The sequence below is a fragment of the Mobula birostris genome, chromosome 15 (genome assembly GCF_030028105.1).
Source record: "Mobula birostris isolate sMobBir1 chromosome 15, sMobBir1.hap1, whole genome shotgun sequence".
Taxonomy (NCBI): Eukaryota; Metazoa; Chordata; class Chondrichthyes; order Myliobatiformes; family Myliobatidae; genus Mobula; species Mobula birostris.
The window spans coordinates 50,828,622-50,842,805 of NC_092384.1; the positions used below are offsets into that span (position 1 = coordinate 50,828,622).

Sequence of the window (14,184 nt, forward strand, 5' to 3'; positions counted from 1 at the left end):
TGGTTCATTTGCAGATCTCCCTTTTAAGTTCTCCATTCCTGCCTGGCCATTTTGCTGTGAGATGCATCCATGTACTTTGTATAATGTTGTGTATTCATATCTACAAAATTAAAAGTCTGTATAGTTATGTTTCCAATTGCAGATTTTGAAAATGGAGTTTAATTTCCATAAAATGTTTTTTTTTAATAATTGTATTTTCTTCCAGTTTTGGTCCTCCTGCTCCTACTTTTCATAAGAAAGAGGCGAAGTGTTAAAAAGGAGCCATTATTGCCTGAAGAGGACATTCGGGATAATGTTTACCATTACGATGAAGAGGGTGGTGGTGAAGAAGACCAGGTCAGCACAGTTCAAAACTTGCTTTTTTGAGGATCATTTCAGTAGGATTCACAAAAAGCTGCTTGTTATTTATGTGGGATCCGTAATTTACACAGGGAAGTGTGCTGAGCATGAATTCTAAAGTGGTGTTTAAGCCTACGGCCATTATGCCTGTTAGAGCCAGACCTCTGTCTGCATTCACCAGCTTGACCAGTCCTCCTCCAAGGAGAAGCGTTCAGCATGAGCTCTGCTATGGGAGATGGTAATATGGGCACTTACTAAATGCCTTATTATCTAAATAAACAGCCATATGTTAATTCAGTAGAAGACCATAAATCACGAGCGACGAAAGAATTGATGCAAGATTAAGAAAACATTGTTTAAATTACCAAAACACTTAGCAGGTTGAGAAACCTACTCATTCCCTCATTTCCCATTTCTGATGTAGAGTCCCTGAACCAAACATTGACTTTCCCTCCCTACTGTTAATACACTGAGTGCTCTTAGCATTGTCCATTTGTTGTTTTAAGTTTCCCTTATCTCTACTTTTCTCCTCCAATTACCATTCATTTACTCGGATCTGTGATGTTATCGACTTCCACGTCCCATTTTTGGTGTAACAAATTGGGCTCCTGTGAAATGAATTGAATAACATTCCTTGCATTACAAATCACATGTAGATACATATTTTTGATATTAACATTTGTGCGTGGGAATGTATTTTGAAGTGTGAAGAAAATGTGTCCACAGATTTGATATCAATGGTATATAGGATGAGCAAAATCTGTACGATATAGAATGTTAAATCCAAACTTGTCATGATACATCAGAAATGTGACCATGGGGTGGAAAGACAGCTGGTTATATTGCTTCGCAACTAATTAATGACTGCTATGGACTCTGAGGCAAGCTGACGTCCAGCCAGATCCCATTATGAATGACTACTCATGATCAGATGCCATTACCATCTTTTGGCCTCCCCAGCCAGATACAGTGGAGTCCAGATCCTACAGAGGATTTGAAAGCTTGCATGGTGTCTACATATGTGACAAGAGTTGTTTCCAGCTGCTATTGCTGGTACCAAACAACATTCTACTTTAAGATGTTTTTGCAAGTGCTGGACACAATGCCATCCCACCCACTTCTCAGTCCCGACTTGGCCAGCCAATTGTGGCCCACATCAGCTTTCACTGAGCAATCAGTATGTTCATTTAGAACAAAACAGGAGGCATATTTCATCCTGCTAAGATGTTTACTATCAATTGCTTGAGTCTCACTGATTCATCTGGGCAGTTGGCAGATTGAGAAATAAAACCTGTATTAAATCTCCACTCAATATTGTGATATAACTCTGATTTTACAGGATTATGATCTCAGTCAACTGCACCGGGGCCTGGATGCCAGACCTGAAGTTCTACGTAATGACGTGGCTCCTGTACTCTTAGCACCACAATATCGGCCACGCCCCGCAAACCCAGATGAGATCGGCAACTTCATCGATGAGGTAGGATATCAACCATTACTGAAATAGCCGTGGTCTTGGGGAATAATTAGCGCAAAAATCTGCAATTAGCAAAATTTGCAGTTTGGTTTGTATTGTTGATATATCCCAGTATATTCAGGAAACTGAAAAGTTCAGATTATCAAAATTGTCATAGGGCAGAGAAACAGGCCATTCAGCCCATCTAGTAGGTGCTAAACTATTATTCTGCGAATTATTCTTCTGACCTGCACCCTGACCATAGCCCTCCATACCCGTCTCATCAGTGAACCTATCTTGATTTCTCTTAAGTGTTGAAATCAGGCCCATGTATATCATTTCCACTAGCATCTCATTCCACACTTTCACCATCCTCTGAGTGAAGAAGTTTTCTCCCTTGCATTCCCCTTAAACATTTCACTCTTTATCCATGACTTCTTGTTCTAGTCTCACCCAACTTCAGTTCCCTATAAATCAGGTCCTAAAGTCCAGGTAACATCTTTGTAAATTTTCTCTGCACTCTTTCAATCTTATTGATATCTTTCCTCTGGGTACACCAGATGACCAGAACTATAGGAAAGATATCAATAAGATGGAGAGAGTGCATATTCCACAATACTTAAATTATGCCTCATCAATGTCTCATACAACGTCAACTTAACATCCCAACCACTGTGCTCAATACTTTGATTTATGAAGGACAACGTGCAAAAAGCTATATATGACCCCATCTACCTGTGATGCCATTTTCATGGAATTATGAATCTGTATTCTCAAATCCTTCTGTTCTACTGAACTCCTCAGATCCCTAGCATTCACTGTCTATACCCCATGCTGGTTTGTCCTCCCAAAATGTAACATCTCACTTGTCTGCACAAAATCCCATCTGCCATTTCTCAGCCCAATTTTCCAATTGGTCCGGATCCCACTGCAAACTTAATAGACTTCCCCATTGTCCACCACACCTCAATCTTTGTGTCATCCGAAAATTTGCTGATCCAGTTTACCATATTACCATTCGAACCATTGATACAGATGACAAACAATAACATCCCTGCACTGACCCCTGTGGTATACCACTAGTCTCCTGAGAAGCAACCACCTACTACAACTCTCTGGCTTTTCCCAGAAAGCCAGTGTCTAATCTAATTTACTACCTCATCCTGAATGCTAAATGATTGAACCTTCTTGACAAACCTCCCATGGAGGCCTTATCAGAAGGCTTGCTAAAGTTCCTGTAGTCAACTTCAACGTCTTTCCTTCTTCAACTTTCCTGGGTACTTCCTTGAAAAACTATAATATTGGTTAGATATGACCTACAGTACCATGCACAAAGCCATGTTGATTATCCCTAATTAGTTCTTCCCTATCCAAGTCCGATCCCTTAGAATATTTTCCAATATCGTACCCACTCATTGGATTTGTAAATTACGAGAAGATATTCTAAGGGACCTGATGTAGAAGTCTGTTTTACCAGCCCATAATTTCCTGATTTATTCATAGAGCCCTTGTTAAACAATGGAACAACGGGCTATCTAGTTGGGATCTCTGAACATTAATTAAGGAAATTTTCCCCAACAGGTTTAACAAACTCTACCCTATCCAGCTTTTTTACAATATAGGAGCCCCAGACAATATATGGGAAGTTAAAATTACCTACTATCATAAGCTTATATTTCTTGCAACTGTCTGTGACTTTTCTACAAATTTGCTTCTCTAAATCCTGCTGACTATTGGGTGGTCAATAATATAATCTCATTAATGTGATCATCCTTTTGTTGTTCCTCAGTTCCACTTGAGTGGCCTGAGTAGATGAGTTCTCCAGTCTGTTCTGTCTTAGTACTGCCGTGACATTTTCCCTGACTAGTAATGCCATCCTTCCAGCACTATCACGTCTAAAACAACAGAACCCCAGAATATTGATCTGTCAGTCCTGCCCCTCCTACAACCAAGACTCACTTATGGCTACAATGTCATAATTCCACGTGTTGATCCCTGCTCTAAGGTCACCTGTCTTTCCTACTATACCTACATAGAAATAGACACAACTCTGAATATTATTCCCACTATACACAATTATTCTGATCCCTGTCTTTGTATGCAGGTTTAACATCTTTTCCCACAACCACTCCACTGTCTGTCCTGGTGCTCTGGGTCCCATCTCCCTGCAACTCTAATTGAATTAAATTAACTAGCAGCCATCATCTTAATACAAAATCATTAACAGCCCTGGTACCAGCACTGTTGCTATCATGATCAGAATCACAGGTTACCAGAGTTTTACTTATTTTCCCTTTGTTTTATCACTACAGAACCTGAAGACTGCTGACAATGATCCAACTGCTCCCCCCTATGACTCCCTCTTGGTGTTTGATTATGAAGGTGGTGGTTCAGAGGCAGAATCTTTAAGTTCAGTGAATTCATCGAATAACTCTGATGCAGACCAGGACTATAACCATTTGAACGAATGGGGCCCACGTTTCCGGAAACTTGCTGAAATGTACGGCGATGGCGAGGATTGAGGAGTTGACAGTAAACAGAGACTTGTGTTTTTAACCACCTAATGATTGAAAATGTGAGTGAGAAATGGAGTGCATGGCAGTATTAGGTGACAAGGTGAATTGAAATTACATTCCAGTTGATACTGCATCTGAACTTGAAATTACTAAATTGTTAGGATGAAAAACAAGGTTTTCCTGAGCTAATTGCAATAAATTGTTGCTCAGAGCTTTATTTTCATTTATCCATGACTTGCCTTTTCAATTTTCCCAAAGTTTAATTGAGCCAAGGTTTATTTAGTTTTATATTTTTTTTCCTACTAGGCTCCTGTTGCAATATTCTACTGCTCAAATAACCTTTGCCTGTAGCCCTTTGAGTAAAATTGGGAATGTTAGTGAAGTTAAGGTTTAAGTATGCAATGTTTTATAAGGTAGTATTGCTTTTGAATAATTGACAATTCCATATGTGAGTTTAATATGTAATACTTTTAAAGGCATTAAAGTAACCAAAATTCTCACAGCTACTAGCCAAAAATTGCTTTACATTGACAATGTATGAATTCTCAGGAAATACTTATTTGGGAGCTCTTATGGAAAATCCAATTTAAAAAAAATAGGATTATCTCCCTGTTTATGTACTACTGACTGGGTAAATAAAGATATTCTTATTATTTGCTATATGCTTGAAACTTGGTTTTATGATGGACAGATATATTTTAAATACATAACAGGATCCTTACATCATATAAAATTAACTGTTGTATAATTTTATATTGGATTGTAAATCATTGCAGTGATTATGGTTTTTTTTGTAGCATGTTCTGAATTTATCACTGAAAATGACTTTGTCATGGAACCTAATGTGGGGATTTCTAAATCCACTTTCATCTTTGTTCCACTTTCATCTTTGTTCCACTGTATATAGTGGTGGAGGTAAAAAGAAAATCAGTAGAATTGGATAACGGTCTATTAGACAAAGTTCTCTAGAACTAGAAATTAACTCCTAATGTTGTCAGTCACAATACATCGTCTTTCACGACCCTTCTCATTCCATCCCACACTTCCCAAAATGCCATCAATTCACACCTGAACTGTTCAATACATGCAAAGATTTGGTAGGAAAATAAACAGACTTGCATCATAACAGCAATACAAACATTTCGCACTTTCTGTGCTCCTTCCATTTCTCTTCCACTCACATGTCTGGGCAATTTGGATTTGGGCTCGTGTACCTGCAGTTGTCATTGTGTGTGAAATGTGCTGTCTGGTTGACAACATTCATGAAAGAGCTTAATATCATAGTTTAGCACTGTCTTAAGTTACAAAAGGCTTTTCCCTACTGCAACATTTCATAATGACTAACTTGTCTTTAGTTGAACAGAAAATGTTTGATTTCGTTTGAAATGCAGACATTTAAATTATATTGAAAGAAGGCTAGTTGCACTTTCCTGGTGATGGGGTTGTGTCAGTAATGGCAGTCTTTCTATTGTTCCATTTTTTAAATTTGATAAACAATGCAGTGTTTATTTTTATGCATTTAAAGTTGCCTGTAAGTTGTCTGAATTCTGATTTTTTTTTATGTTGGTTTCATATTTGGCTGTTGAAATTTAATTGAGCTTTCGCTGTTTAAGTGTATATGCCTTAATAAATATTTTTAGCAATAACATTTGCCGCTGATCATGGAGAGTCTGATTGCAGTATTTACTAATGTGCTTTAAAAACTGTGTTTTCATATATGACATGAAGAAAATGAATTGCCTTTTGAATATCTTCCTTGTCTTAGTTATCATAGATATTTTCCTCTTCTGCGTTTATGTCAGCATCGAGCTGACCTGACCAAGTGTATGCCAGGACATTGTGAGAAGCAATGGAAGAATTTGTAGAATCTCGGGCAAATATTTACATTCTCTTTAGTTGCAAGTGAGAACCAAGTGTTATTAAGAGCTGCAAGGAACGATTAAGGATGGTCAACATGGCTAAGTGAGTAGGAAAATAGTGTCTCACGGAATGGATAATTTTTCTCATGATAGCAGGTTGATGAACATTTTCTACATGGACTTTATGAAGGCCTTTGCAGTTCCGGTGATGTCATTGTCCAGAATGGCAGCTTAAATTAACAGCTCCTCCGGAAAAAGGCATATTTTGCCCCATTAATCCATCAAGTATAAGATCTTCCAAAAATATCTGAATTGATAAGGGGAGCAAGAATTGGGAAAAAGAATGGAGATAAAAAAAGCATCACTGCAGAGCCTATGGAAGAGAGAGGTGCAACGTGTGGCTCTCCTACACGTGCGCGTGGTGGTGAAGCTGACACTGGGCCTCGTTCAGGCGAAGCGGCAAATATGATAAGGATTTTGGAAGAGATAGGGGAAGTTCAAAAAGACATAAAACAGCAACTCAATGATATCAAGTCAGAGCTTGCCAATGTCAATCAGAAAATAGGGGTGGCAGAGACTCGAATTGAGAAGGTGGAAGATTGCGGACAACACGTGGAACGGATACTAAGTAAGATAATAAAAATATTAAATCAACAGGAAAGTAAATTGCTTGACCAGGAGGGACGATCGCGACGGAAAAATATCAAGATTTATAATGTTCCCGAAAGAGTAGAGCGATTGTCGATGATGGAGTTTGTAGAAAAGTTACTGTGGGAAGCGCTGGAGATTCCGACTATGGAGATTGAAATTGAGAGGGCGCATCATGTCCTCGTCCTGTGGCCTCCCGGAGACAGAGAAAGTAAGCCGTGCTCAATAGATTCCTTCGATTCAAGAGCAAGACAGAGATTCTACAAAGGGCCTGGGGTAAGAAGAGGGTGTTTTGGAACAGGAAGTTAATATATTTCGATCATGATTACCCCCCGGCAGTCCTACAGAAATGGAAGGAATATTCCGAAGCGAAACGAATATTAAAGCAAGAAAAGATTAAATTCCAAACTCCGTACCCTGCTAAACTGAGGGTATTTTACGAAGGAGAGATACAGCTATATCAGACGGTGGAAGAGGTGACTACAGACATGAACAACAGAGGACTGCCCGTTAGCGTGGTCAAACCAAGGGAAAGTCTGGCTGAGCAGTTATTCTGATCTGCTTAGGAAATAGTAAGAGAACCGAGAAAGCAGGGGATGGGAGGAGGACGAGAGAAGGATATTAGAAAGAGACTGAGAGTTCTCCGAGGACAGCCTTCACCTCCTCCAGAAGAGTCATAAGGTTTGGCCAACTTTAAAAGTGCTGATAAACTAACCGGAAGCAAAAATAGACAGTGATATATCTATCTCAAGAAATTTGTATCATAATGTGTAATTTATTTTACTCAATTTTTTTTTATTCATTCACTCACTCCTCTTTCCCCACCTAAATGAGAATATATATGGGAGGAATAAACAGGGAAATCATTTCTTTGTATTTACTTACTTTTATAGGTACTGCAGTGGGGGTCCTCAACTCACAGGTAGGAGGGGCTATCCCCCACGGCTAGTCGTTTCTTCTAGCTCAACCTAGGGTCATCTAGAGACCCCAGCCTTGGAATCACACCTTCGTTACCAATTTTTTATTATTCACGTTTCTTGGTTCTTATTTATTCAGGGAGTAGATCGATCAAGTTATATTCTGCAAATTTCAATGATATACTAACAGATAAATACACATGGCTAAGGACAAAGTAAAATTAATTTCTTTTAATGTCAATGGGCTGTTAAATCCAATCAAATGAAGTAAAATTCTATCAAAGATGAAAAAAGAACAAGCCCATGTAGTATATTTACAGGAAACTCACTTAAGTGATAATGAGCAAGGAAAATTAAAGAGAATGGGCTTCACTAATTTGTTTTTCTCCACATATAAATCAGGACATAGAAGAGGAGTTGCTATTCTCATCTCAAGCAAGCTAAATTTTGAAAAAGTATTCGAATGAGAGATAAAGGGGGCAGATATATTCTGGTAAGGGGGAATATAGATGGAAATCCAGTTACTTTATTGAATATATATGCACCCCCAGGAAGTGATATTAACTTCTTCCAGAAAATTACTAATATTATGGTCACAGAAACAGAAGGTCTCTTGATATGTGGGGGAAACTTAAATTTACAATTACAACCAAAGTTAGACTCTTCCAATAGAAAATCTTATGAAACAAAGTCCTTCTATAAGAAAGTTAACACACTTTTTGAGGATGTTGGTCTAATTGATACATGGAAGGATCTTTTCCCCGATAGAAGGGATTACACTCATTATTCTGCCCCCCATTCCGTATATACATAAAAAGACTATTTCATAACATTTGGAAAAGATAAAGACAAAATAAACATCTGTGGAATTGGGACAATAGATGTAAGTGACCATGCACCTATATATTTATCTGTTGATTTTGACCTACACCCAAAGAATACTATTTGGAAACTAAATTCAAGTCTACTCAATGATTCCTATTTTAAGGAACAAATTAAAAAAGAAATTGATCTTTACTTAGAATTCAATGATAATGGAGAGGTTTCACCTCCCATTCTATGGGATACTATGAAGGCTGTCTTAAGAGGGAAAATTATAGCAATATCTTCATATAAGAAAAAATAAGGAATACAACATTAGAGGAATTACAAAATAAGCTGAAGGATCTAGGGAAAAAACACAAATTGAGTATGGCACAGGATACACTAGAGGAAATTAAAAAAAAATTAAGAATGAAATAAATAGTTTGGCTACACAAGAAATTAGAAAAAATTTAATGTTTCTGAAACGGAGACACTATGAAAGTGGATCTAAATCTATGAAAATACTGGCGTGGAAACTGAAAAACAAATAGTAGAAAATACAATTCATAGAATTAGGGATCCAAGAACAAAATGATAAAAAATAAGCTCAGTGAAATTCAAGAAGCTTTTGAAATGTTTTACAAAACTCTATATCCAAAGTTCCAGGGGGAAGCATAGCCCAGATTGACACATTCCTGAATTCTTTAGAGTTACCCACTTTAAGCAAAGAACAAAATAGAATGATGACTGCTGATATAACTGAAGCTGAACTAAAAACTACAATTAGTAGGCTTAAATTAAGCAAGTCACCGGGATCAGATGGATATACGGCAGAGTTGTATAAGGAATTTAGAAATGAGTTAATTCCTGTTTTGCTCCCCACACTGAACTGGGCTCTAAGAAAGGCACATATGCCACCCAGCTGGAAGGAGGTGATAATCTCAGCTATACCGAAAGAAGGCAAGGATAAAATGGAATGTGGGTCATTTAGACCAATATCTGTTCTTAATGTGGACTATAGAATATTTACCTCCATCATGGCCAAACGATTAGAAGAGTTTCTACCCACACTGATACATAATGATCAGACAGGTTTTATACAACAACGCCAAACACAAGACAATATACGAAGGACACTTCACTTTATGGATCATATGTAAAAAATGAAATTGAAGCAATAGGGATAAGCGTAGATGCTGAAAAGGCATTTGATTTGGTTAATTGGAATTTTCTTTACAGAGTTTCACATAGATTTGGTCTACATGACACAATTATTAAAACTATACAGGCACTATACGACAATCCTACCGCCAGGATTAATATCAATGGATATTTATCCAACAGTTTTACCCTAGAAAGGGGCACGAGACAGGGTTGTGCATGGTCACCGCTACTCTTCGCATTATATCTGGAACCATTAGCTCAATACATCAGACAAAATGAAGATATCAGGGGAATTACTATTAAAGGGACAGTGCATAAATTGGCCTGTTACGCGGATGACATTTTGATCTATCTAGGGCAACCAAAATACTCTTTACCTAAATTGATGCAATCCTTTGAACAATATGGCCAATTATCAGGATACAAGATCAACATAGATAAAACCCAACTACTTTCATATAACTATAGCCCACCAAGAGAAATTGAAAGTAGATATCCTTGGGCATGGCAAACAGAGTCCGTCAAATATTTGGGCATCATTATGCCAAAAGATTTAGCAAAATTATCAGAATGCAATTATCAGCCTATATATATAAAAATTAAGGAAGATATAACAAGATGGAACCTAATTCCTTTTCTTGGTCTCAGTTCAAGGATTGAATCTATTAAAATGAATATACTGTCCAGACTACTATATCTCTTTCAGACCCTACCAATAGAGACTAACCAAAATCAATTCAATGAATGGAACAAGATGCTATCAAGATACATATGGTAAGGTAAAAGGCCTAGAATTCGTCTCAAAACTTTGCAATTAGCCAGGGAAAAGGGGGGATGGGGCCTGCCTTCTCTTAGAGATTACTATTTTGCAGCACAGTTGAGAGCTGTGATATGCTGGTGCAATCCATCATATGACGCTCAATGGAAAAACTTTGAGGAGAGGATACTTCCCATCCCCATACAGGCAATTTTGGCTGATAACAACCTACAAAGTTACATAAATACTATTGATAACCCATAGGTGAAATGGATTCTTAAAATATGGAAAACTATTATAAAAGAATATAAACTAGAGAGAGACATTGCAATTCTTAAATGGTGTGCATATGACTCGGATTTTACGCCGAACAAACTGGATGCTAGATTTAAGGACTGGACAGCTGAAGGAATAACAGCTATTTGCAATATAATGAAAGAAGGAACACTGTTCAGTTTTGAAATGCTCAAAGAGAAACACTTATTAGAAAAACAAGACTTTTATCTATCTTTACAGATGCGACAGTATGTTAATAGGATGGTTAAAGATGTAACCAAGGCAAGTACATGTTTGATAGAGCTATTTAGAAAAGCATACAATTCAGACAAAGGTAGTAGAATAATTTCAAGCGTGTATAAGGGTTTGTCAAATCTTGAAACACATTCGATTTCATACATTAAAACAAAATGGGAGAAGGAAGGAGGGATAATAATATCTGAGGAAGAATGGACAATTATATGGAGGTATCAATGGAAGTGTACCAGTTCACAAATGGAGGGAGATTGGGTGGAAAAATTTGATAAGATATTTTATTACACCCTCTCAGAAGTCCCATTATGATAGTAACCTCCCTGTTTGCTGGAGAAATTGTAGAAATCAAAGTGCAAACTATTATCATATTTTCTGGGAATGCCCCATTATCAAAAACTATTGGAGTGGGGTACACAATGCTCTACAAGACATCTTTAAATGTGAAATACCCTTAGAGAGTAAGACCATATATTTTGGGTATATGCCTCAAGAATGGTGAAAAGAGATAAATATTTAATGAATGTACTGCTGTGGCTGGTAAAAAGATGCTTACCAGGAAATGGTTATCACAGGAGAGCCCAACTTTAAATGTATGGATGGAAATTACAATGGACATTTACAAAATGGAGAAGATAACAGCATCTGTTAATCATAAGTTGGAACAATTTGATTCATACGGGGAAAAATGGTTTAACTACATAACACCCCATAGGCCTGATTTTATTCTCACAAGTCAACGAATATGTTGTAAAAAAAAATCACTCCCCCCTACTTTGTACATAGTTTTCTTCTTTCGATTGTTCTTTCTTTCCTCTCCATTCTATAAGTGTATACCTCAGATAAATATTATGTGGAGATTTGTGACAAATATGACTATATGATATACATGTACAGTATCTGAAATAAATCTTATGGAAAGTTTTGTTTGACGATGAACTTCAATAAAAAATAAATTACAAAAAAAAGGAAGGCCTTTGCCAGGGTGGGACATCAGTTCCTTCATTCCTTCCCACGGATCTAACGGAGAGCTAGGCAGCTTCAGTGTTTCTACCAGCATTAGTCGTGGAAAACAGAACAACATCAAGTCAGATATGTCCTAACAAAGACTGATATAGCAAGAATTTGTTCAATTACAACCAAGGATTCATCTCTAAGCAAGCTTATCCATATATCACCAACGCTGAGTATTGCAAACTTTAAAACATATCTAAGTAAAATCCAGATCAAGAATGGATAATATTTAGTAATCACAATGTTCACGTAATAGAACTACCCATGGTTCTGGCTTAATACACTAACCAACCAATATTATTTAAGCAAGACTGGAAAGAGATATTCACCTTGGGATTGCTCCCTTCACATTGAAGAAACAGGTAAAGGAAAAGTTTGATAAATGAGAAGAGTGGCTTTCTAGGAAAGACATTGGAGTGAATGGATGACATTCTTATGTAAAGCAGGCAAGACAATACAGTTATGTGATGATTTCAAGGTGCTATTGAACAAAGAAGTTAACAATGGACTGTTCCTTGTCTACTTCACAAGATTGCTGCCAGAAATTAGGCAAACAGGACTGGAGACAAACAAGCACATACAAAAAAAAAGAAAATCATTCCAAAATAACATTAGGATGATTTAAAAAGATGGATGGGCTAGATTATAAAACTACCCAGATGAAGACACAAGGCTCTACAGTAACTGACAATGATTTGTCATTCAACAACACTGATTTGACATGAAGTTCCAGAGCAGTTAACTTTCAGAAGAGTTTCACACTTAATATTCTGATATTGTGAGTACTTTGCCAAGACATTTTGTTGATTGGCCTCAGTCAGATAAAGATCTTGAAGAGCTAATATACATATTTACTGTATCAGGATTGCAGCCGCAAACTTTACTGATTGGAAAGTTCTGGGCCATTTTCTAAAGAGTACACATTGATTAGTATGAGAATGGAACAGATAACTTGATATTCATGATGGTCACTTTAATGGATAGAAGTGAAATCTATTAAACTCTCTACAACAATGGACCATATCAATGAAGAACTGAGTTCTATTCAATACTGTTATTACAAGCAAACTCATCACCAAACACTGAACTCTGGGAGTTAATACCTCTCTCTGTAACTAGACCCTTGACTTTCTGAACAACAGACTGCAATCAGTAAAGGCTGATTTCTACTTCTGTGTCAAATGGATGCCATAACCTACACAAGTGGCCTATATGCGTTGTAAGCATTTATACTTGTGCATTGGTGTGCCTGTGTCGCTCTGCAATTCGCACACGTTGTGCATGTGCACACATCTGCCCATACAAGGCTTCATGGTCATGGAAGTCTTTCTCAAAGTAAACAAGTTTAAAGCGAGCGTCTTTTTTCGTAAAAGCGAAATGTGTCCTCCCTAATTTTGGAGGTCTGTAAAGCTTTATGGAAAGCGTTGCAGCCAGAGTTCCTTCTCTGCCCTTCAGTCACCCAATGGGAAACTATTGCAGCGTAGGAGGTAATGTGATGCTACCAAGCAGACCAATCACAGTTGTTGCGGTCTGCATTGCTGCAACGTGTAGTTACATTTTGGGAGAGGTGCGCGTCAGGCTACGGCGTAGGGATCCGTGTAGGCTCTGCGTAGGGTTCGCGGCGATGCCTTAAGGATTGCAGCAACACATTCTCCACGATTATTCTATATACTGATGCTCCACAAGGTTGCATCCTCAGCCCCTACTCTACTCCCTGTCATCTCATGACTGCAAGGCCAGATACTGCTCTAAATTTGGCAAAGGATATTATCTTCACAGCACAGCAATTACTGGAAGAAATGCTGGAAACAAAGGCAATCCTTGTACTTGGCTTTCACAGCAGTAACAGAAACATTTGATACAGTAGACTGCCAAGCTCCCTGGTGTATACTATAAAGACATGGCTGACCTGACAAGTACTTACGATTACTGAAGCTACTGCATGACGGTATGTCAGCCACAGTATTCAGTAACAGTGGCACTGAATCAGAACCCCTCACTGCAAAGACAGGAATCATAGACTGTATCATTGCACCTCCTCTATTTACCATCTTTATTGCTGCCACCTTTCACCTTGTGGCCCAAGATCTGCCACAAGGAATCCCAATCATGTATAGAATGGACAACAGGCTTTCCATAAAATTTGACGATATCTGCCAGAAGTGTCAATTATTTACTCTTT

At 37.8% G+C, this 14,184-nt stretch overlaps 1 protein-coding gene across 1 annotated transcript in view; it reads left to right on the forward strand.

Annotated features, from left to right (window-relative positions):
• Positions 1–5,959, forward strand: part of LOC140210625 (B-cadherin-like) — a 60,744-nt gene extending 54,785 nt beyond the window's left edge. Inside the window, exons 14-16 of the mRNA XM_072279758.1 lie at positions 206–336; positions 1,679–1,819; positions 4,108–5,959. Coding sequence (XP_072135859.1) covers positions 206–336; positions 1,679–1,819; positions 4,108–4,317 — 482 coding nt within the window. The 3' untranslated portion in view covers positions 4,318–5,959. The remainder of the gene's footprint in view (positions 1–205; positions 337–1,678; positions 1,820–4,107) is intronic.
• The last annotated feature ends 8,225 nt before the right edge of the window (positions 5,960–14,184 follow it).